General features: G+C 40.0%; 2 protein-coding genes across 16 annotated transcripts in view; both read left to right on the forward strand.

Moving 5' to 3' along the window:
• Nucleotides 1-179, forward strand: part of pnpla8 (patatin-like phospholipase domain containing 8) — an 8,675-nt gene extending 8,496 nt beyond the window's left edge. Inside the window, exon 10 of the mRNA XM_032505821.1 lies at nt 9-179. Within this exon, the coding sequence (XP_032361712.1) occupies nt 9-179 (171 nt within the window). The remainder of the gene's footprint in view (nt 1-8) is intronic.
• Nucleotides 180-6,102: 5,923 nt separating this feature from the next.
• nrcama (neuronal cell adhesion molecule a) overlaps nt 6,103-23,593 on the forward strand; it is a 1,100,153-nt gene continuing 1,082,662 nt past the window's right edge. For 10 of the 15 annotated variants that reach the window (XM_032505052.1, XM_032505054.1, XM_032505061.1 and 7 more), the window contains exon 1: nt 6,126-6,344. The gene's annotated coding sequence lies outside the window, so the exon portion shown is untranslated. Of the gene's footprint in view, nt 6,345-23,593 lie in introns of all 15 variants that reach the window. The other 5 variants (XM_032505065.1, XM_032505066.1, XM_032505068.1 and 2 more) reach the window with 2 other exon arrangements.

A 23,593-nucleotide genomic window follows, 5' to 3' on the forward strand; every position in this document is an offset into this window, starting at 1 on the left:
CCGAGAAGCTGAACTTCCTCAAGGGCGAGGGGGAACGCTACCTGGAGCGCAACGAGGCCAAGCTGAGGAAGGTGGCCAGCGTGCTCAGCCAGGAGAAGAGCGCCATCCAGAGACTGGCAGAGTGGGCCAAGCTCAAGGCCGAAATGTACGAGGGCCTCCCCTTCCTCTCCAAGCTGTAGTTATTGGTTTGGCAACATTGTGACCACAAGTGAGTTTTTAAGGTAAGAAGACCCGATAGATTAGGGGCCAATCTGAAAACATTTGTTAAGCAATGTGTTAAGCAATTTGGAATGAAATGCCAATTTGTTTTTAGTTTTTGATCACCATTTACCACAACACAAGACAATTACAACTATGATTATCCATTAAAAAAGACAATACAGTAAATAATAGTGTGAAAATTTCAAATGTGATGTAATTTGTTCTTTGTGGGACAGAATGTGTCCTTGATGAAATTGGTATAAGATATGAATATGACTGATGAAATCAATCACTCGAATGATCATGGAAAGGTTGACTAAAAGTGTTAGTTGACAGAACGCACAACGATGGTAATCTGGCACTGACACTTAACCAAAATATAAAGAATTAATGATAATATGATTACTGTAGTTATTTTGTAAAAGTAATTTTCAGTAACTTGAAAACAAGATGTATTCATAATACATGGTTGCAAAGTGAAAACCTAAACATGACTGCCTATTTCTAACACTGCACAGAAGAAGGAACTAATGCACTTTGTAAAATAGAGTTCTTTACCATGAAAATGTAAATAATATTTGAAATAATTATAAATTATTTGAGTGCTCTTGCTAGAATTTAAGAATAAGACAAAATAAATACTGCTGGTTCTTAATTTCACTGTGCTGTATATGCACTTACAGACACATAAATAGCTGCTTCGATACTAATGGTAAAGTTTTAGAATGCAATGACTGTTTTGCTCTTGGTACAAAGCATGTTCTCCATTGTGGCCCATTCCTCGGTATGAAGCTTGCTCTAGTCTGAAGTCCTCAGCCCTGGCTGTCGTGGTTGCACACTTTATAAATTTGACACTTTCTACATCGTGAGAATCCTTATTGCTCTGATTCCTCCCTTCATTCTTCGTTGGTGGAATGCTAAAGAAAGATAAATGTCATGAAAAAATAAAATTTACGTTTGCAAAACCGTGATATAACTTCTGTTTGTTTTCTTTTTACCTATGTATGATTTTTTTAATTTTGCTTATGACATTTTTGGATTTGAAAAATAATCCACAGGAATGTATGTTATGTTATTTATCTGCTTCTACGTTCTGCTGACACTTACTCAACACTGACGCATCACAAAGAGCCGCACAATAGAGTTGTCACAAAGGAATGCTACGTGTCTTCCTATGATGAATTGCCTGTTTTTCCCAATCACACACATTGATTTTCTGCTTTATTGTTTTGATCCCTTTGAAGATCCACTGAAATTCCACAGCATCATTCCTCCCAGTCACACTGTTGTTACCCCAATCAACGTGAACAATACGCCGCGAGGGAGCAGAACTACAAACCTTTGCAACAATGACTGATGTCAGAAAGATATAGAATATAGATATGCCAAGCATTGCACGTTTGAATAAGGCCTCACTCCTGGATTCAAACTATCGAAGTTGTAACTGGCTTGACTGATAGATTGATGGCCCATTTTTGTTCCCCCAATGCTAGCTTGAGCTTCAACCAAACATGGTCTGATTTATGGCTGAACTGCCTACACCTGGCCTTGCTCTAGCAAGGTTTTTTTCAGTAGGTAAACACTGACACAGGGGTGACAGATCCTACAAGAGTGACTAGGTTGAGGCTGAAGCTGGCAACATGTTGAAATGTTTTTTTCTGAGACCAATGGGTGCATAGAAGTCTAAGTTTCCTGTTACTAAGGACTTCTTTGGGGCTGATTGGACGTTGGATTAATACATTTCAGTTTAGCTGCATGGAGGCTCCTCTTGGAACCAACCGCGTTACAATGCAAAGCAGATGCTCCAACTGTCACACACACTTTCCTTTTTAAAAGGAACAAAACAAACAAATTCACCTCACCATGCTGATAGCTTATAGTTTCAGTGTACTTTAAAGTACCATAATTCTCTTCACGTACATTGTTTTGGGTTAGCATAAGATGGTGAAAAGTGATTACTTCACAACAGAACTTTCTGAATGACTAGACATCACATAAGAGTAAGTGAAATGAGTGGAGAGAAAAACAACTTTTTAAAGATAAAGGAAGTACAGAATGACCTGGCAGACATTGGGTAAGGTTAAGCAGTACTTGTCACAATTGCATAGTTTTAAGCCAAATCACTTTCTATTATATTCCTAGAACACAATATTTAGTTCTTGGGTTTTGTTATACAGCCGGAATTGACTTTTGCCAGGCTCAATTTTCAGGTCAGATTCATGTTGATCTAAAAACATTTAATACAATGAAATTTCACTGTCAAACACGGCCGAACATATTATTTAGGTCTTCTTTCCAGCTGTGTGGAGAGACAGAGTGTCTTTAACAAGCGCAGTCAAGACAGACAAATGAGGTGAACATGAGATTAACTCTCTGGCGATGTTCATCCTGTTGGCAATTTCCTCGAGTGTGAAAGGCCAAGTGTCAAAGTGCCAAGGTAAGATGGAGTGTGCCAGGCTGTGTTTACTTGAAGGAGTAAGGAAATATATAAAGTTCATACCACAGCAATATTAGTTGCTTGTCGTGGCAGGAGATGTCTCTCCTCCTCCTCAAGCAGAATTGGATTGTCTGGTTTTATGGTGTTCCTTAGCAACCGTTATAGTTCCCTTCTCGTTTACGATCTTCTCAATGTACAGTACGTGTGCCCACGTTTGCCTAAAATGGTCCCTGATGTGTGTTATGCAATCAACCTCTTTTATTTTGTCTCTGTTGGTGGGTTTTATGACAGTCTGCATAATGCGCAAAAAAAGTGGGCAAATGTAAGTTTGCCAATAATGATTTTTACTCATGTTTTCAAGCTGCTTCATTTGGCACAGTTTATTAGCTTAACGTCTGCCAGGATGTTCCTGTGTCTTCTTATACAAACAGTGAAGCATGCAAGAATAAGTTTTAATGAGTTATCTCACCAAGGCTCTGCTTTGTTTTTAAATGTGCTGCCGTGTCAGAACTTTACATAATAGCCCGTAAATGCATGGTTATGTAACAAGAGCCACCCCTAAACAGGTGATTATAATCCGAGGATACAGTAGCTCCAATGGTGCAAGTAATCCAGCAAATAAGTCCTCCAGGGGTTAGAAGTGTGTGTTAAGCCCACACAGGATTCATGCATAACATCTGTCATCACAGAAGATAAAATCACCCAAAGGAGTCGAGGAAAACTTAGATTAAGTCAATTCTCCTCTGCTTTTTCTTTCTGCTGATCTTCATCTCATAATATCTAGACCCCAGCTGCTCTCTGACCAAGTTAGAAAGACTGTAGATGATAACAAAATAGAAGTCGGTATCTGGAAGCTGTCACTGAGACATTTCCGTACAATAAAATATCCTGGCTTGTATAAGCTGGTTTTAAAGTACACAGTTCCCTAGAGAAGGCTTGGCGTGAATCCTTAAAATGTAAAATGACATTGAAACATGTTGAGTGTTGTGTCTTGAACAATATGCTTCAGGTCATTATTGGTTAAACAGTATTGAATGATGAACTTGTAGAACAGAGAGACAGACAAAGTTGCAGAAACACACACATCCTATTTTTTTCCCACAGTCCTGCATGAATATCAAACAAAACTGACTGTGCCTGTGGTGGAAACTCAAATCTTCTAGATCAACATTAAGATGTTAATTTTACCTTTTTTAAGTCACACCTATGCAAAACAATTTCACATTTAAGTCAGCAGGTTGGTGTTAGGTCTTTCAGGGAGTAGTTAAGGAGTCGGCTTTTTTTTTTTATCATCTCATATGTTTTTGTGAGAAGAGCTCTATTTGTCTTGGTCCTAGCCTTTTCCCAGGACTCGTCTCCATTACTCCAACGGTAAATAACTCAGTTGTGAATGCTAATGCCCCTCGGCTTGGATGAGTGTTACATGCTTTTTATCATGTGAAGAAACTGTACATGTATACCCCTTTATTTTGCCACACGGTGCTGATGACTTGAATGTGCTTTACAGTGAGCTAAACGTGAATAAGCAGTGCCAGTAAACCTTTCCTAAAAAATGATGATGAAAATATGCTGTCTAAACAGATGTCCATCACTCATTTCACTGGTAGACAAACGGAGTGAGAGACTGGTATTGATGGATGTTGATGACACCGTCTTAATGTGTGTGAGAGGGAGACATGCTTGGTCTGTCCCAGATTGGAATTGGTGGGTCAGTAATGTGTATTGTGCAGTGAGGCATTTGACACCATGTCTGTGTCTGCCACCTGTCCTGTGTTGATGGCAGAGAACCACCTGTGTGTCTCTGCAGTTCACAGCCAGCGTCCTAAACCCTTAGGCCACCGGGGTGCCCCAGAAAAGTAGATCACTTAAGTATCCCTACATTTAGGAGGATGTTAGCCAAGCTGACATCCATCATGGACAACACCTCTCACCCCCTACATGACAAATGGTGTACCCTGAGCAGCTCCTTCAGCAGCAGACTGATACACCCACGGTGTAGGAAGGAGAGGTACCGCAGTCCTTCATCCCGGCCGCTGTCAGACTCTACAACACCTGCTCTACCTGATAGTTGTTGTAGTTTCTGTTCCTGTTTTTCTCCCATCTACATCACACACTTTCTGTTTATCTTTAATATGGTATTTATATATTTAATTAACAGTACTTACTTTTAATATTTATGGTCTCAGGTTAATATAAATTAATTATGCTACCGACTCTTCTTGCTTTGCTCTATACACTTCAACTTAATTTTAACGTCACTTACACCGCAATATTGTTTCTCTTATCATGGCAACCGCACTTTAAAATTCCTTTTGTTTGACGGCATTTTACTTACTCAGTCTACCATCTATATTTCATTGTCTATTTCTTGCTGTTTTTCTTGCCCTGTATTTCTTGCCTTGTATTTCTTTGTGCTTACTTGTTTGTGTGTTATTGTTTTGTTTTTGTTTTTTTGCTGTTGCTCTAATGCTGCTACTGTAACGACAGAATTTCCCCGTCGTGGGATAAATAAAGTATCTAATCTAATCTAATTTATTACACTTGCACCAATCTGCATGAAGTATTTTTTTATAACAGTCCACCAAGATACCAGAAGAGCTAGTGGTGAAATTGCTGAAATTTTCATATTTGCCAATCTAATAAATATTAGAAGGAAAGTATAAAATGAATCCAGTAAAATTTTAATAGATAGGCCTACTACAAACACAGCTTTCTGATGATTACAAGAGATGTTAAAGGCTACATGTGCCTTTATTTCAGGAATATAAAGAGCTTTTCATTGAATACAATAAAGCACAATAATAGAACTCTGCAGGGTTATTGTTTATTTCACACATATCTGTCTGCAGGTCCCACAGCAGCCGCTCATTATAACGGGGTCGCTGTAGTGCTTTTTTCTTTCTTTCTGCACCGGATTGGCACCGGTTGACAGATATTTGGAGATGAAATAAAGAGGACTCACTCTGATATATTCTCCATCTACCAGAAGTGACGTTTAGAGCTCTTCCAATGCAGCCATGCGCATTAGACAAATATTAATGTAGGTCTATGGCAGGATTACTTTGATACATAAAAAAGAAAGTAATAAATCTTCTGTTTATTCCTTTAGGCAAGCCTGTAGTCTATTTATTTTATAGCCTAAGTATAGGCTACATACATGTGGTTCATTTGACATCCTTGCAAGAAGCCACCATATAGAAGTAACTGAATGCACTTTTCTCTTTGAGGAGTAATCGTCAAAATAAAACTAAACAGAAAACAGCAAAAACGTTGGCCTGTGTGTAGACCAACGCTACATACACTAGATCTGGATAGTGTCGGCCTAGCTATCTGTTTCCACCAAGGGTGAGCATTGAAGCTGGGAATAAATAAGGCATGACCACAGACTGTATGAAATAGTGCACGACGCCCACTTATGTCGAATGGGTCTGAAAAGTGGGACAGGTTGTTCAGCTCATGAGTGCGTCCTCTTCTCGAAAGCATAGACGATCTTTGTCGTTGCTGGTTTTTGACAGCGGCGGGGGAGCTGGTGAGGAGAGCGGAGGATCCGTGTGGACCACAGCTTGCTGCTGCAGCGGCCGAGGGGGGACGGACTAACACAGGCCGGGCACAGTCCCTCAGATCAGACACACACCTCATCATTCTCCACAGCATCAACACACACTCACCGCCGGGGGAGGAATCAGGAGCCGGTTTGCATCAGACGGTGAGTTTCAACATGCCTCTCATCTTTTTCTTTTCTTTTCTTTTTCCAAAAACGGAGATGCATTTTTTTCACCCCATTATGTCTTCAGTAACAACATACCGGTATGTCGCTTGAGAATAATGGTGCAGTGGATGTGTTTAGCATCCCGGTGGTGCTGCTGCTTGACTAGGATGACCAGGTGCAAATAACAGGGTATAGCAATATGGATGCCGTTTGCCGTTTTTTTTTTTTTTAATTGTTAAATCTGGATTCTGCTGAGCATCAAAGGCAGACCGTTGCAGCTTCACCGCACTGCAAGCACTGCATCTTGAAGAGCAACGATGAAAGCAAGCAGAGGGAGGGAAAGCAATGTGTTGATCGGCTGTTGTAGTGAATGAACGCATTGAGCGGCGGCTGCAGCAGCAGCAGGGTTTGTGCTCATTGTTGCTGCCGCCGGCCGGTGTCCACGGGCTGAGCGGATTATGTGATGTCTGCCAGTGATGCTGCCAGATGTAGCTCAGCCCCTAGCTGTCAATCCAAGGGTTTTTTGACTTCAACACGGGCAGCACTAAGGCCTCGCTTGCAGATATCAGATGTATAGATATGAATAGTCAGCAGGTGTCTATTGATCCGTAGGCTGTAGGGGGTGGGGGCAACAGCCTCCTATTCTTTCATTATTGATCAACATTTTTCATTGATGTTTCTATTAAATAAATGAAATGGTTCAATGAAGGAAAGCTATGTGATGTGTATACGGTTTTGCCCTTTGAAATATTGCCTAAAAGAGGGGAAATATGTCTTTCTTTATGTCTCCAAATGATAGAAAGGAGTGGATCACATTCAAGATTTACTCAGTTCGAGTTGTTATTGGATTGGTTACGGTCAAAGATGATTCATCCTGTTGGATTTGAAAACCCATTTTTAAAGGAATTTTAAGCCTAATCTTAGGCATTTGCAGTCAGTATTAGTGCTGAGAGGATTGTTCAATTAATTGATTAATCATTTCAGTCAATTTTCAAGCAAAATGGTAAAACACTGTCTGGTTTTAGTGTCTGAAATGTGATATTTGCTGCTTTTCCTTGTCAAATGAAATGTGATAGTAATAGGAACAGTTTGACTATTTTCAGACATTTTATCGACAAAATTATGAATCAGTTGCAGGCAATGTGAAGATTTAAGCTGTCGGCCTATGCATGCTGATATGAATGGATGTGTGTCCCTTATCACCAAAGTTTTATAATGTTTTCACATTGTGATTTAAAGAAAGGAAGTGATATGCAGATTTGTCCCGTTGCTCAGTATTAGATAATCAATAAACATGCTCTTGGTTTAATTCCCTTTGGGGCCCATGTCATCATTTTACAGGGATGTTTACAGAACATGTCTTTGTTTGGTGACAACAGATGCTTGGTAATATTGCATGCAGTGTGCAGCATGTGGCCAGAGTGTATAACACCTGACTACACAAAAAAAAAATGATAAGGAATAATCATTGTGATGGTAATAAAATGCCCACTATCTATGTGGAATTGAAAGTGTGAGTTGTGCAGTGAGTATCTGTTATCTTGTAACACTATGTGATACAATAGGACATGAGTGTTCACTGTGATCCTCAACCATACTTGCAAATAGGTCCCTATATTACTAAGTTATGTATTTAGTTGTGATCAGTTTGCTGTAAATGGGAAGCCTGAAGCTGCACTAGAATGCTAACATCAGCTTGATAACCTACATTCTGAAAGTTCCAGTCAGCATTTCATACTGTATTCTTGTATTCAGGAGTATAGGACATGTTAAGACAAGGGAGGAGGCATGTTTTCTATGTTGTCTTCTCTATAAAACATCAACCTTTGGATGAGGCTCTCTCCAGTACCAGTTATGTTAAGGCCTTTGGTTTTTGAATCGGAATTACCGGAACATTAAGCTAGATTTGACACTAATAGGCCCTTTCCACAGAAGACCTTGTGATATGTCACAAAAGGAATAGCACAGGTATAAGCAATCAAATTAAATAATGGGGGAATTCCAATAAAGCAACACAATAACTCCGCTCTATCCAAATGTCTTTAAGCAACACTAGAGAGCTTTTCCCGCTTCGGTCTCACTACACGTTGGAAGTGGAATTGTCCATTACATTACATTGTCCAGTTCTTTCGATCTACAGATCCTCTTATCAATCTAAACAATTCCGCTTCCAACCTGTAGGGGGACCGAAGCGTAGTCTAGTGTGTCTTTAAGACAATTGCATTGAGCGGAGCCATCATTAATGTTATTGGCAACACCTGGGCCTGTCCTACTACAACAAGTCAAATTGTCGGCTGGGAAAAAGGGCCTAGTGTCATAATGTTCAAGTACTCATACCAAATTTTATAAATTACATTTACACAACAACACAACAACATTTTAAAAATCACCATTAATTTAAATTTATCTTGCCTATTAATCAATTAGTATGATTACCTTGGGAGTACATGTCATGGGAGTGCGCATGGCATGGCTGGCAGTTATAGTACCACGACCAACCCCCCCCCCCTCCCCCCGAGACATCCCAAGACATAACTTCAGTCTCTTGTGACAACTCGCTAGATCTGTCAGTGCAGAGCCAGCACTGAGCCATTACTCATGGCAGATGCAGTGTCATCGTCCCTCTCCTGCTCTCCCATTTATCTACGGCCCATTAGACACAAGGCAGGTGATGGAGCTTATGGTGGATTCTCATTCTCATTCTGTCGCCTTAAGTGATGACACTATTTTCAGACATGAAAATGCACAATATTGCTTTCAGGCTGTCTGGGCATTCGGGTTCAAGGTCAACTTTATTTCATTTCACAAAGAAACTGTACAAAACTCTATACATCCGTTTGCAGTAAAATACTATATTAATTAATTTCATAAGATTCAATGTATTTTATGATGACATTTTGATTGGGTAGTTATTTCTTTTTCTAAATATATTTTGAAAGGAAGGAGACCTCTTGTATGTATTGTTAATCTGATACATTGCCATGCTATCAGTTAGTCTGCCCATTATTTTCTTGATTAATGGTTTGATCTGTGAAATTTTGAATAATATGAATACTACACGTCAGAAATGTCTAGGGTGACGCCTTCAAACTGCTTATTTTCTCCGACTGACAGTTAAAAAAAATCAAAAAACTTTTAAAGTTTACAATTCTATCAAGCAGATAAAAATTGCCCATTTGAGTGTTTCTGCTATTAAAAAAAATGACATAAGCGATTGGTATTATTATCAAAGTAGTTCTGTTAAATGACTAATCAATTAATTGTTTCAGCTCTACATTTAGGCCTACCCTATGAAATATTTAAAAAGTAGTGGAAAATGCCTGTCACAGGTTCTGAAAACCAAAGGTGATGACCTTTCAGTGCCATGTTTTGTCTGGACCTACAGTCCAAAACACAAAGATATTACATTTACATTACATTTACAATGAAATTTAATAGAAAAAAACAACAAATCCTCCTTTGAGAACCTGGAAAACTGACTAATTAACTAATGACTTAACCTTAACAAGGCACATCTGCCTCTAAAAAATAAATTTCACAAAAGTGCATAGTAGCTTTACTATCAGCTGTGGGTGAGATTTGGGTTTGGCTCATATCCCACACCATGCCTGATATGCTGAGGAGATATGTTTGAACATCTGCATTGTCCCAGCTGCATAGGTGTTGCATGTGTTTTGTGTATTTGTAAAACTGTGTGCGTGCTGCAATTAGGGTATGGTCTTGATTGTCAATCCCTGCACTGCCTCAGGCACTGCTGCAGCTCCAAAAAATGCTACTTTTTATGAATTCATCCCTAGAGGTTAAGCTAAATAAGCAACCACCGGACGGTGCGCGTGTTAATAAAGTCATCCTGGGTTTTTGTCCTAAAGCTCTGGCTCACGTCTATAATGCCAGCCAAATATATACAACTAGCATCATAGATTCTTTTGTATGCTTTGGGTTAATAGCATCAGCACCCTGCGGCGATAATGGCGGGTTAGGGGGATGGAGGTACATAAACACCCCCACACTCTTGGCTCACAGCTGGACATGTTTTGGTGGCTGTTTTCATTAAGGGACCGGGACACATTAAATTAGCATGACTGGCTGAAGATTGATGAATTGGAAAATGGGGAAAAGTTAAAGCCAGGGTCTTGAGTGTGACACACTGCTGCTGGCGGACAATTTTTTTAAAGAGAGCAGATGCTGTTATTCTCTCTGCCTTCCATAAAAGACAGATGGTTTTCTGTTGTGTTTTTTTTGGAAGATGATGTTATTACACCGTTTTCTTTCACAATGAAGCATTATGAGAAGTAGCCTACAGGTATATTTCCACTGTACCTGGATAGGCTATATGTGGTTTGGACACTTAAGTTGACCCAATTACATGACTGACATTTTATAGACAATCTCATAGACACAATGACGCATCACATTAATTGATAATTAAAATAATCATTCGTTGCATCCCGACACTAAACACCTTATACAGTATTTCAGTATAAGAGCTTACATTTTATTGTGTAATATGTTTTCAGTCATCAATTGAGGTTTATAAGCCAAGAAAAGAGGAAAAGGAAATAAAAGGAAAGAGTACAGGAAAGAAAGTGAATAGAATTGAGAGGAGAGCAGAGAAGAGAAAATAGAAAGAGAGGACAAAATAGGAGAGGATGGAAAAATGAAGGGGAAGGAGAGGAGTGAAAGAGGGTAGAGGAGACAAATGAAAAGAAAGGAGAAGAGGAGAGGATAGAAGAGGAGGGATAGGGGAGGAGATGAAGGGCAAGGAAACACAATGGAAGGATAGGACTGAAGAGAAAAGGAAAGGAGAGGGGAGAAATAGGAGAGGAAAGGATATAAAAGGGAAAGAGAGGAGAGGAGAAACAGTAAGAAAAACATTGAATGACTAAGGAAAAGTAAAGGTATGGAGTAAAGAGAAGCAGAGAGGAGAGGAGCGACGTGCTGCTGTGGTCACCAGCTGTGCCAGGCTGCACCTGAAGAGACTGGAGATTAATAATAGGTGACATAACACGCCACTCCTGTGTGTGTACACACACACACACACACACACACACACACACGCTGCTTGTAGGCCGAAGATGACTTGTTTGTGTGGATCAGGTGGGCAGCAGATGGGAGAGTGGGTGAGAGCAAAGGAGATGCCAAACTGGTAGTAGCTGTCACCTGCAGAGTGTAGGAAACACACCAGCAATATTTGACTGTTGAAAATAATGATTTACTTTTACACGATTTACCTAGGCATATGCTGGCAAAGATTATTTGTTTTCAACATGGCAGGCGATTCTTGCCATGTTAGATCCACTCATAGCTTGAGAAACATTTAAAAAAAGATTTGACGTTTGACCATGTTGCCACACAAGCTTATATATATATCCTATTTTCTTTTACCAGTGTTAAGGGAAACAAAGGAAGAATGTTCAAACCCCAGCGGTTGGAGATTAAGTCATTGTACAGTAGGCTTAAAAATAATATTACCCCCCCCCACACCCCATCCTTCAGAATCTTTGTTACAGCTCTTAAATGATTAGTGAGGATTTGGGTCAAAGAAGCCATTAAAAAGCTCCTCTTATCACACCAAACATCCAATTGGTTCAAGGCACCAGCATCACATGACGGGTGGGAGCCAACCAGCCTTAAGAATGATCATTAAAGATGTTTTTACTGGGCATAATTGATTATGTCAGCTATGGATGATTGTATTCTATGGAGAACTGCAATAGTACTTTATATGGGTGAATAAAAATAGATTTCTTTTTAGCCTTTCCTCATAGGTAGACATGTTTTTACCTCCAGCCATGAGGAGAGATTAGTTTGATGGGAAATTTATCTTGGAGCCTTTACACATGATTTGTAGAGTGTGTAATTATGTATTGCTTTTTAAGGCATTTCATTGGCCCGAAGCAGACAGTGATCATGCCACACAGGACCCCAAATGCTCCCTGTGGGAAGACTATTTCTGGTGTCATTTGCTGCCCCTTAGGGTGCCTTTGTATCTGCAGGAGGTTGTGGTACATTTCACCATGTGTATTGATACATGTGTTTCTCCATAGTAAAAGTTGTTCTCAGCAGAAATTGTGTTAATTCTAGTCTTCCTTTGGCATTAAGAGGAACTCCTTGTAGTAAAAAGCAGCGCCCATGTGTCCTCAATCCAACTTGTCTGACCCTAGAGAGAAGGTCTTTCTGAGGCCAGCCCGCCATCATTAAGGTCCCTCTGGTCTTACTGAAAGAATGGCTTTGTAATAAATGAGAAACTGTCCAACGAGCAGAGAAGTAGGGTGGAGAACATAAGCAGTTCTCAGTGTGTATAAGTCATCTATCAGCTTAAGATGGGTCTTGTGTGTTAACTGACAAACCAATGTATGGCAGACAGCTCCCCATCTTTATGGGCCATGAAGAGAGAAAGGGAGACTTGAGTAACATCGGTCTTGTTGAACATGTTTTTTTTTTAGTCCTTTCTGTTTTATTTAAACTGCATAATGGACATCCTCACACTGTGTGGAAATCCCTACACACCACACATGCACTGTACAGTGCTGCCCCACAGAATTAGGATGTCATTTTCAATGTGTTATGTAAAGAGATGAGATGTACAGTACGTACAGTGTGCATGTACTGACATTGACTAGATAAAGATAGGCCAGACTGTGACATAACACCCAACTGCCATGCTGTATTAGAAGCGCAGAATTAAAAAGGATAAATATTAACTAACTGACCAAAAGTGAAATCTTTTTGAATCTGCAACATAGTTAGTGAGTTTTTTTTTGATGGGGCTACGTACAGTATGCAGTAAAGAAGATCCATCCATAATTACTGCTTCACTCGCGTGTGTGGTGAGCCAAACTTACAGTATATAACATTTTGACAGCCAGAATTACTGAATAATTACTGAAAAATGATAGTAAAAGCGACGTTTTTCGGTTCATTGATTTAAAAGCCAGTTTGATGATAATTTGCCCTTCAGTTGTAAACAGCACATGAACCCATTATAATGTACGTTGAACACATGTCAACAGACCAGGATGCAGTCCAGGCTTCGGGTGCTATGACTTACTGTTAGAATAAGTCATTTCCTGTTTATTCTTGCTCAGCATCATTGGATGCTTCTGGATGCTGGCCCAAAAAAGTCAATGGCGTTTCACATCAGTGATATTGCCCCACCCTGCCAGTCCTCTCTGTATATCTCTTTCACCCCTAAACCTGCTGAGCTGGCTGTTTTTAGGGCTGCCAGATACTCTGCATTGTCCTACCAGAGCCAGGCTGCTTCAGTCACCTTGGCTTTTTGCACCCCGACGTAATGCACCCACACCTACCGTTGTAGCACTTTAGCTTATAGCAGTTGGATGTGAGATATGAGACACTTCATTTGAAGATGTAGACATAAGCTTTGCTTGAAACAAACTTTCAGGGATTTTCTCTTTGACACTCTGTGGCTTTTACTGATCAAAAGGAGGAATATATTGTGACTAGGCAATTTTCTTCCAAATTATCTGCTACCACTGCTTTCCTTGTGTCAGTTCTGTGGGGAAGCGATAACCCTGATGTCCCTGCTCAGACTGCAAAGATACGCAGTGATTATAATCTCACAGCTAGATTGAAATCAGACACACTACCTGCTCCGTATATACATATACGCTATGTAGGGCCTTAGATTCTTAGTTCTAACATGTAAATTCACTTATCATTATCAGGAAGAAAGAACATTAGTCATTATCTTGTCAACCTTTGTCACAGCCTTTTGATACGTGCGTTTTTCTACAATGGAAATGCCATGGACACAAGCTTGTTGTAACATGAAAATGATGTTTATCAAAAATGACATTTGAATGCATATACATTCTTTAAATTGTAATTACTTCCATGTCTGGCAGGGCTGCACACGGCTTTGCAATACGCCTGTTTGCCCAGCCCCCCCCCAGTGTCCTCCCAGCATTTTCCCACTATATATACAGCTGCTATTGACCATCAACCCACTCAATCTCTCCTCTCCTCTCCTCTCCGCTCTGATCCTGATGACTCACAAAGCCCATTTAACCTTTGCCCAGCGCTCAGTTGCCACCCCACTGGCTGCAAGCAACAAATTTCACATTTTGTCTTTTCTGCTCGCTTTTATGGAATTATTAGAGAATGTAGCCATTGGCTGTGTGTGTGCTGTTGACGTTTTTTTTAATCTTTTTTCAACTTGAGGCTGATATGCTGTACATATTAAACCCTCACATAATTGTGCCAACAAATACAGATGAAAATTAAAAAGAGAAAACTGGCTCATAGACCACTGGTATTGATGACTGCAATGTATCAGTGTGTCCTAAAGTACAGGAAACCCCTTCACTTTGTTATTTATTCATTCAAGGCAGTCATCCATTAAGGCTATATATTACCTGCCACATACTGTATTCACTCTACAAAAGGCCCATTAATAAGTGGAAGAGCAGCTACTTTTCTAAAATGGGTATTAAATACTTTTCCCACGCTGGTTTCCTCCGTGTACACACTCAGGTCGCACAAGCATGTCAGGTGTCCAGGGAGTAGGGCTGGGTGATATGGAGAAAATCAGAAATGCAGAAATTGCGATAGTCTTGTCCTAATACCTCAATGTCAGTATTGTGGAGATATTACAGGGTTGAAAATTGGTGCTTTAACAAAATATCTTCACAATGAGATTTATATAATAATATAATAATATTTTATAATATAATAATATAATAATAACAATAATAATGTAGACTTTATTATTTATCTGCCAGTGGAAATTACAATTTACACTCTGTTGTTATTACACACATTACACACAGGCCTGAATTACACACACATGCTCAGTACCTATATATAGTGCACTAAATATGCACTAATGGAGAGTTGTCAGAGTAAGGGGGCTGCCCATGGAAAGGCACCCCAAGCAGTTGGGGGTTCGGTGCCTTAGTCAAGAGTACCTTGGCAGTGCCCAGGAGGTGAACTGGCACCTCTCCACCTACCAGTCCACCACCATACTTTGGTCCGTACAGACCAGGAAAACCAGGAAAAGACAACACTTAACCCATTTAGGATATAACGATTTCCAAAATCTCAGACGGTATCATGTCTCATATCATGATATCAATATGATACCAATATATTGCCCAGCCCTACCCAGAACACAGTGTCCCACAACTGTTGGATCACATTAACTGTCACTTGGTCAGCGATGAAAAGGTTGTTTGTGTATGTGTGACTTACTTAATTAACTGTTTTCTCATATATATATATAATATATCTCATAATCTCATAATATATCAGAGTCTCATAATATATCAGTTTATCAGTCCATCTTTACACACACGTGTACTTGACTGATAAAGCCTGTGAAGTAGGATGTGTGGTTTCCAGTTGGGGATGGTCCAGCTGGGTCTGATCTTTCCCACTTCCTGTTTGATACTCTAAGGGCACTGATTGGAGCAGCACTTAGCATCACCCTCCAATTCGGAAGGAGCAATCAAGCGCACCTGCTGATATATTTAGTGTGTCAAATTGGCACTCAAGGCGGCCGTGAATACACTTGAACCGCTCGCCAACGTGTCATTAGTTATGCTCTGCTTTGTCTAATGTTAAATACTATGTGTGCAGAAATTGTGGTCCTTGTGAGACTGGGCCGGGCTTTAAATCCATTAACTGATAACAACTTTCACACATGTAGTTTGTGTACCTTATTCTGTTAACTCACTTTAAACTTTCTGCTACCAATAAATCACTTTCCTTGTACCAAAAAACCCTGGTTTTATGTTACATGCCTTTCACCTCCCAAGCTGGGAAGTTACATTTGTTGTATATTTTAATTTTAAATGTAGCACAGCCTTGATGCAGTTCTAAAGAATTCTGTAGCGGCCCAACTGTCTTTTAACTTCTTACTAATTCATTATTTATTCACACATCAATCTTTATCATGATGATGATGATTTCAGGGAAAACCTGACTGACGTGTGTCTGCCTTAAATTGGACTAAACAAAAAAGCATGAAATATTTTAATAAAAAAACAGTTAGGCAGGCTACAATGTGACAATGCATTCATTGAAAAATTTCAAAGTTTTATTGGTTCCAGCTTATCAAATTTAAATATTCATTGTATTTTTTGAGACATTCAATTAACACCTGAGCACACCAGAACAACTTAAATCAGTACTAAACTGCTATGTAATATTTTACGGAATTATAAAATATGTTTAGTATTTAAATAAAATTATGTATTATTTATATATATATATATATATATATATATATACATATATATATATATAGTTTTATTCACCTTCTGGTGCTATAAGCTACCCAGGAAGACTGTATGGTTGACTATAGGTGAATAATTGATATCATCTCAAATATGCAAAACTACTTCTCTTTTCTTCTTGCTTAGAAGCGCTGTGACTACTTTGGTGTATCAAAGCCAGGCCACAAAATACTATAGTGAGTGATGAATTATTGAGGACTCTGCTGCTCTTGTCACTTTCACTCATAATCTTACATGTAGCGGGGTCAACTTTTGGATGATTGGGGATGTACTGTCCTCTGTCAGAGAAACGGCGGAGAGGTATGGTCCCAAAATCAGGTTTAGGATTTGATTGTGGTTGTTCCATCCTCTGTGAACTGTTTTTGGTGATTTGGGATTTACTCAAAACCCTGGCTTTTCTCACCCTGGACCCGCACCAGAGCATTCACATGAACACACTCATTAATAGTTTGTAGCAGGTATCACAAAGCCAAGTGTCAGCATACAGGGTTGTATTGACAACAAGATTATTGATCCCTGGATTAGGCACAGGGACCCATAGGGCATCAGTGTAGCTCAAAGCAGAGATCCCTCTTCTGAGACAGCTGATCTTTCACAAGCTCATTAACTTTGGGTTGGAGTGGGTTTACTCTGTTTATCTTGGTTAGCCAAAATCCCAGCAGTCAGATGGGCATTTTGTTAGACGGAGCCTCCTCTAGTCAAAAGGAAGGGGATTTAGTTGTCACTACAACCAAACAAGATTTTCATGGCCAATAGGGCTGCACAATATGTTTTTTATTTTTTTTTATCGCAATACCAACTGGCGCAATATACACCTCAAGAATGCTGCGACATATCTCAATAGACACAAAACTTTTTTTTGTGTTAGTTGAAAGAAATTATCAATAGAAAATTACACATGAAAATGTCAATGTTTTTTTAGTGATTTGTTTTTATTCAATACACTGTTACATTTCTTCAATAAAAGAATGTTATATATATATATATATATATATATATATATATATATATATATATATATATATATATATAATAAAATGATTTACTTGTGTTTGTTTTAAATTCAACGATTTGTTGTATTTTAGCAGAATACTGAAAGCAACAGAACTGGGTTCACTTTAATATCTGTTTATTTAACGTTAGTAATATCGTTATTGCAATATTCAACATTCTTGCATATTGCATATTTTCCTTATGTCATGCAGCCCTAATGTTCCCGTCATCCTTGAATACACAAGAGGCATCTTTTTGATGAGTCTGATTTCTCCTCCACGTCATCTTTGGCAAAGCACAATTGTATGAAGGGCAAACACAATGCACCAAGTGGGACAATAAAGATTTACTTAAATGAACAATGATCAGTTCTATCGGTGTCATAATGTAAATACCTTTCAAACAAGGCTAGTAAACATAATAGAGGATGAATTTTCACCCAAGTTGTGGACCGTCCCATTATGAATTGGCTGCTTTGCTGGGAGGGACACTCATCAGCTCAGGCAGCATCTGTTTTTAGAGTACCAAAGTGCTGACTGGGGTCTTTGTATAGAGATAGCCACTCTTTCACAGCTGGGTCCGTGCTGTCTGGCCCACCACAAGATTAGCACCACTGGCTAACAAGGCTGTACAGCCCTGTGGGCAGCAGTAAATAGTGTTTGCCTGTGTGTTTGTGTGCAATGAGAGATTGAGTGATAGCAAGCTGCTTGGGTCTGCTACTTTGGTTGGTCCATTACTGAGCCAATACGCTTTACAATACAGATCTCTACCTCTACACTTTCCCCTACACTAATCAACATGGTTTCTGCATTGAACGCTACTTTAAAACATACTTTATTAGAGGTTTAATTCATTTCAACCTATTTTAAATCAAACATGTTTTGGTGATCTTGTTTTCAGGCTTGTTATATACTTTAGGTGGTGTGATTTAACTAATCTAAGATGCCGGATGTTCTTGAGCGTATTCTTCAGAGATGAAGAAAGGAAGAGGTGTTTTCAAAGATGATTATAGTTATTTGAGGAATTGTCAGAGATTGGCAGGTGTGAAAGTAACCATCTCCAGAAGTATTGATTTCTTCTGCTCCAAAAGCCACATAAGGGTGTCAAAGGACAGATAGAAGCAGTCCTCAGTTAAGATTGGTGTCAAATAACGAGGTTATTGGGACACACAGTGAGTGTTTCCTCAATGGATTTTCATTGTCAGACATTTTTATCCATAAGGGTTTTTAATAGCAAGAGTGTGATATTAGCATATTGTAAATCTGGGACTTTTTGATCCACAAACTGGCGTGGCTGAGTCTATGGTCTGTTTTGTTCACTGGATTGACTGCTGGTCAGTGTGTGTCATTGTAAATTTGTTTAAGAGGAAGCAGAGCAAAGGTGGTAAGCAAATATAGTAGCATGGATTCATGTTTATGTCTTGTGTGAATCCATGTGTATGAATTGCAATATGTCAATGCACGTTTGTCCAATTCATGCTATGGGGATCCTGCACACCGCAGCAAGGAAGCAACAACATCACTGCATTACTGAACCATGACCGCATCCAAATAAGTGGGACCAAGCTCTGGCACTTTTGCTGCCCAAGTGAGGTCGTGAATCATGGCTATCACATATTTCAGGGTGGCCTCTGAAACATTTGCATGTGGCTTCTGTTGCTTCTGTGACTGCTTTTGTAAGCACACAAAATTCAGGCTCCGTAGCTCTCAATTAACAAAGTCGAGAGCTACGGAGGCGAAAGATACACAATGGACTGCTGAGTGTTTATTTGACCGCAAGGGGCCATATACACATACAGCACTTGTATATGTGAAAAAAACCCACACAAGCACATTCATTCAGCGAACATGAGAGCCCTGGCTACCCCTGTTTAATGCTGTTGTTTAGATAGCGCTCTGGTTTGTCTGCTCCTATCTCTAAGTCCTTTTTCAGAAGTGGACTGTTAATGTCAAGTCTAACCGGTCTAGTGCAGTGTGTGTTTTAGAGCTTTCACATTGAATCTAGTGGAACTGCTGAGTGGAGTGTAATTAGTCACTGTGTGTTAGCCCTGCACATGCACAGAAACACAAATGATCACATCTCACTCTAATCATGCACACACCCTACACATTAGTTTTTCCACTGTTCTCAGTTATGTTGTGCCCATAACGATCATTGCAACTATTCCAAACCTATCCCCTACAAAATAGACACTTCAAAAAAGGCTCTGGGGCTGTGGACGTGGAAGAATCAGGCCCGTAATCACAAATGGCTAGGATTCACCTTGGTATAATCTGTGTGAAGGTGTAATGGTCATGATTGCAAAAATCTGGAGTTGGGACTGAAATATCATGATTTAAGTACTGTCAGCAGGACATGCGTAGCCTGATCCTTACCCACATTTACATACACACAGAAATCTTGAGGGAGGCATACTTGAAAATGAAATGCAAGATAAAACACCATATTTTCTAAAAATAGCTAATCCAGTAATGTCATCAACTGCCACCGCTCATCTCCAGTTTGGATCTTCCTTCAAAAAAGTCTTGTGTCGCACGGTTGCTGCAGGATATACTAAATGCACAACTGCGAGGTGCTTTGTTTGTGTGGTGTGAGACTAGCAGAAGATTGAGGAACGTGTGTCCTCTTTTCTCAGTATGATAAAGCTGCGATCTGGCGTAATTCTCCATGCGGTGGCTTTGTTTAACCATTAAAAAAAGTAGTAATATCCCATTTACAGTAATCTCACTTGGTTACAGCTTCAATGACAAACAGAATGCAGCAAGTGTAACATCTACACGTCACAGTAAGCTGGTGGTGTCTGAGCAGCCTTTGTGTGAGCTTGTCGCTTCCTCATCACAGTTTTAAGCCTGAGAACAAGGTTTTTGTGAGGAGTCCTACATTAATGAGATCACATAGAGAAATCCCTCTCCAATGCTGTTACTAATATCAGGAGGCCTAAATCCTCTGTTCCTCTTCTCCTGCCTTTCTCTGCTTTAGGCAGAAGATATGCAGTCAATATTAGACGTCTCCTAGGCATCCTATAGGTCTATATCCTCCACTGTTTGCCCACCCTTGTCAACACCCCCTTTGTTCCTTACACTCTCATTTCCATGTTTCCATTTCTCATTGCCCTCCAATCATTTTCACTCTACATCTGTCTCCATCTTTGTCTTTCTCTTGCCTCCCGTTTGTGTTGTTCCTTTAGAGAAGATGGTCTCTAGGGTGCTTGGGCATTTTTCCAATGTGTTTATGACATGTCATGTCACTGATGGCCAAGATTTGCTCGGTTGAGCACACTGGGTGTTATTCTGCTTGACTCTCTCCATAGTGATGCTAGTTACAGCCTGCCAGAACTGGTTTCTTTAGCAATATTTGTTTATCTTGAAAGGAAATACTCTTGATTTAATTGATAAATAAGTACAACAACAACTAAGGCTATGCTCACACCGCAAGTCTATATACTTAATTTGGATTTTTTGCTCAGATCGGATTTTACTTGTGGCTGTTCACATTACCTTTTAAAATGTGGCCCATATCATATTCCAGTGTGAACTGTATGCAGTTTCAAACTAACCCACATGCGCAAAAGAACAATAACAATGACATCAGACACAGCACACTGTTGCACTTAAGTTAGGGGGGCTATTGAAAAAGAAAGCATTTGAGCTTTTATTTCAAAATGTTGTTCTCCTGTGTCCCCGTTCTTTGTCAAAAACTGAGCGGTTACGGTATGATCCTTATTGTTTTGATTGAAGTATCTCCCCATACACTAATTAAGTCTAACACCTCACTCTAAGACTCTCACTTGCTCCATCACTGTTATCAATATTGTAGGCCTAGTCAAGTTTTAAATTTTACTGTCTGTGTCTAGGGCTAACTCCCGCCGGTACATAATTGTGACGAATGTCGGTGTAGATTGACGTAAAAGTCAAATCAAATCCACCTTGGTTGTTCACACTGAGGCTGCATTGAAAAAAATCAGACCTGGGTCTTATTCAGGACCACATATGGAAGTAGTCTAAATGTGGTTTGAAAAAATCAGATCTGGGCAAGATTTGAGTGTTCACACTACTTCTGAAGAAGTCTGACCTGGTCACTTGACCCCCCAAAAAATCTGATTTGGGCCACTTTTGCCTGCAGTCTGAACGTAGTCTGAGGGGCCATCCACACAGAAACACTTTTTGGTGTAAACACACGTTTTGCATGGTTTTGGCAGATTGTTCAAACAAATCCTGTAAATGCACTGGCTGAAAATGCACTTTTTTTTAAACCTGTTCCCAGGGTGAAAGAATTTGAAAACACCACCCTTGTGTATTTGTTTGGACGGCAAAGCCACTGTGGGGCGGCTGTGGCTCAGTGGTAGAGCGGTTGCCTGCCAATCAGAAGGTTGGTGGTTCAATCCCCGCCCCTGCAGTCATTGTCGAAGTGTCCTTGGGCAAAACACTGAACCCCGAGTTGCCCCCGGTGCTGCGCATCGGAGTGTGAATGTGTGTGAGTGTGTATCTGATGAGCAGGTGGCACCTGGTACGGCAGCCCCGGCCACAGTGTATGAATGTGTGTGACTGGTGAATGTTTCCTGTATGATGTAAAAGCGCTTTGAGCAGTTGTTAAGACTGGAAAAGCGCTATATAAATACAGCACATTTATAAATACAGCACGTTTGCATACTTGCGTATCGATGATGTCATCGCCACACCCCGCGACGACGTATCATAACAATGGCGGACTACATGTTTCTGTTCCTGCGGGAGAACCTATTAGGGTTACTACGGCAAAATAAACTGTCTGTAGCATGTAAGTTTTATGCGCATTCTACGCCTCTTCTTCTCCGTTTGGTTGGTGAATTTCTGTAGCAGAAACAACGGCACCTATAGGCCTAGGATATGAAGTAGCTTGTTGAGTAATTTACAAATGGATCCGTTTGGATGCAAATATTCTTGAAACGATGCCAGGGAAGACGCAAAAAAAAAAAGATTGTTTTGGTACAGTACGTGTGGACCTGGCCTTAGTCTTATCCAATTTGTCTTAACGTTAGTTTCTCACATTTGTGTGTCTCTATCTCTGCCTGTTGAGTTTTCCATGCTGCACAATGGCCACAAGGCCACATACTACTACTGCGTTTCATTTGATGGCTGAATTAGCATTAGTTGTACTGTTTTCATTAGCTTTTTAAACCCTGGGCTGTTCTTGTCAAGCTTCTGCAATTATGGCAGTACATGGCCACCTAAAAGGCTGCATTGCAATTTCTGCCACATTATGCTTTGGGAAAGTGTTTCTTAGTTTGCTTAGTATCAGCAACACATCAGCAAGGAATTATGTACTAAAAAGACTGTAACTCTAAAATACTCACTCAGATTAGATTAAAAATTAAACTCTACGCCAGGCCTCTCTCTCACTGTGACGGATTTAATGGAGTCGACCAACATACAGCAAGGTTTTTCATCTGCCTTGATGGTTGCCAAACTGCCCGTCTTTTTCAATCAGCTTACAAATCATGTTTTATTCAGTTTTTTTGTCTGTTGCTACAGACTTCCAACTCTTCTGTTCATCCCTGTCATTCTCCTTTTTCTTGTCCCGCTTCACTTTCGCTTTAATACAGTCCTTATCTGTCGGGGCTGTATAATGACTGATGATTGCATGCAATCCCCAGAGAGCTCATACCTGGTAACTTTTGTAATATGCTCCCCTTTAGCTGCAGAAAGGTTAGCAGGATCAACAGCAGGGGAATGCTACGTCCTACTGTTCCTTCTTGATTTATCTTTCTTGCTCTTACCATCTCTGTGTGTATGAGTGACAATTAGATGACTTCATTGCATGCATTGTGTGGTGTCGAGTGGGAACAGTGGGGAAGGGAGAATTGTCCCCTTAACCTCTGGAGGAAAGAAAAAAAAAACTTTCAGGCGGCAGTAAATCTCTCTGATTAAACCCAGCTCCCTTTGACTGCTCTTTTTGTGTGGGACTGAACTGTGTGTGTTGTCTGTCATCCGAAGGATGCTCACAGACTGTTAAAAT

Source organism: Etheostoma spectabile, chromosome 23 (genome assembly GCF_008692095.1).
Source record: "Etheostoma spectabile isolate EspeVRDwgs_2016 chromosome 23, UIUC_Espe_1.0, whole genome shotgun sequence".
Taxonomy (NCBI): Eukaryota; Metazoa; Chordata; class Actinopteri; order Perciformes; family Percidae; genus Etheostoma; species Etheostoma spectabile.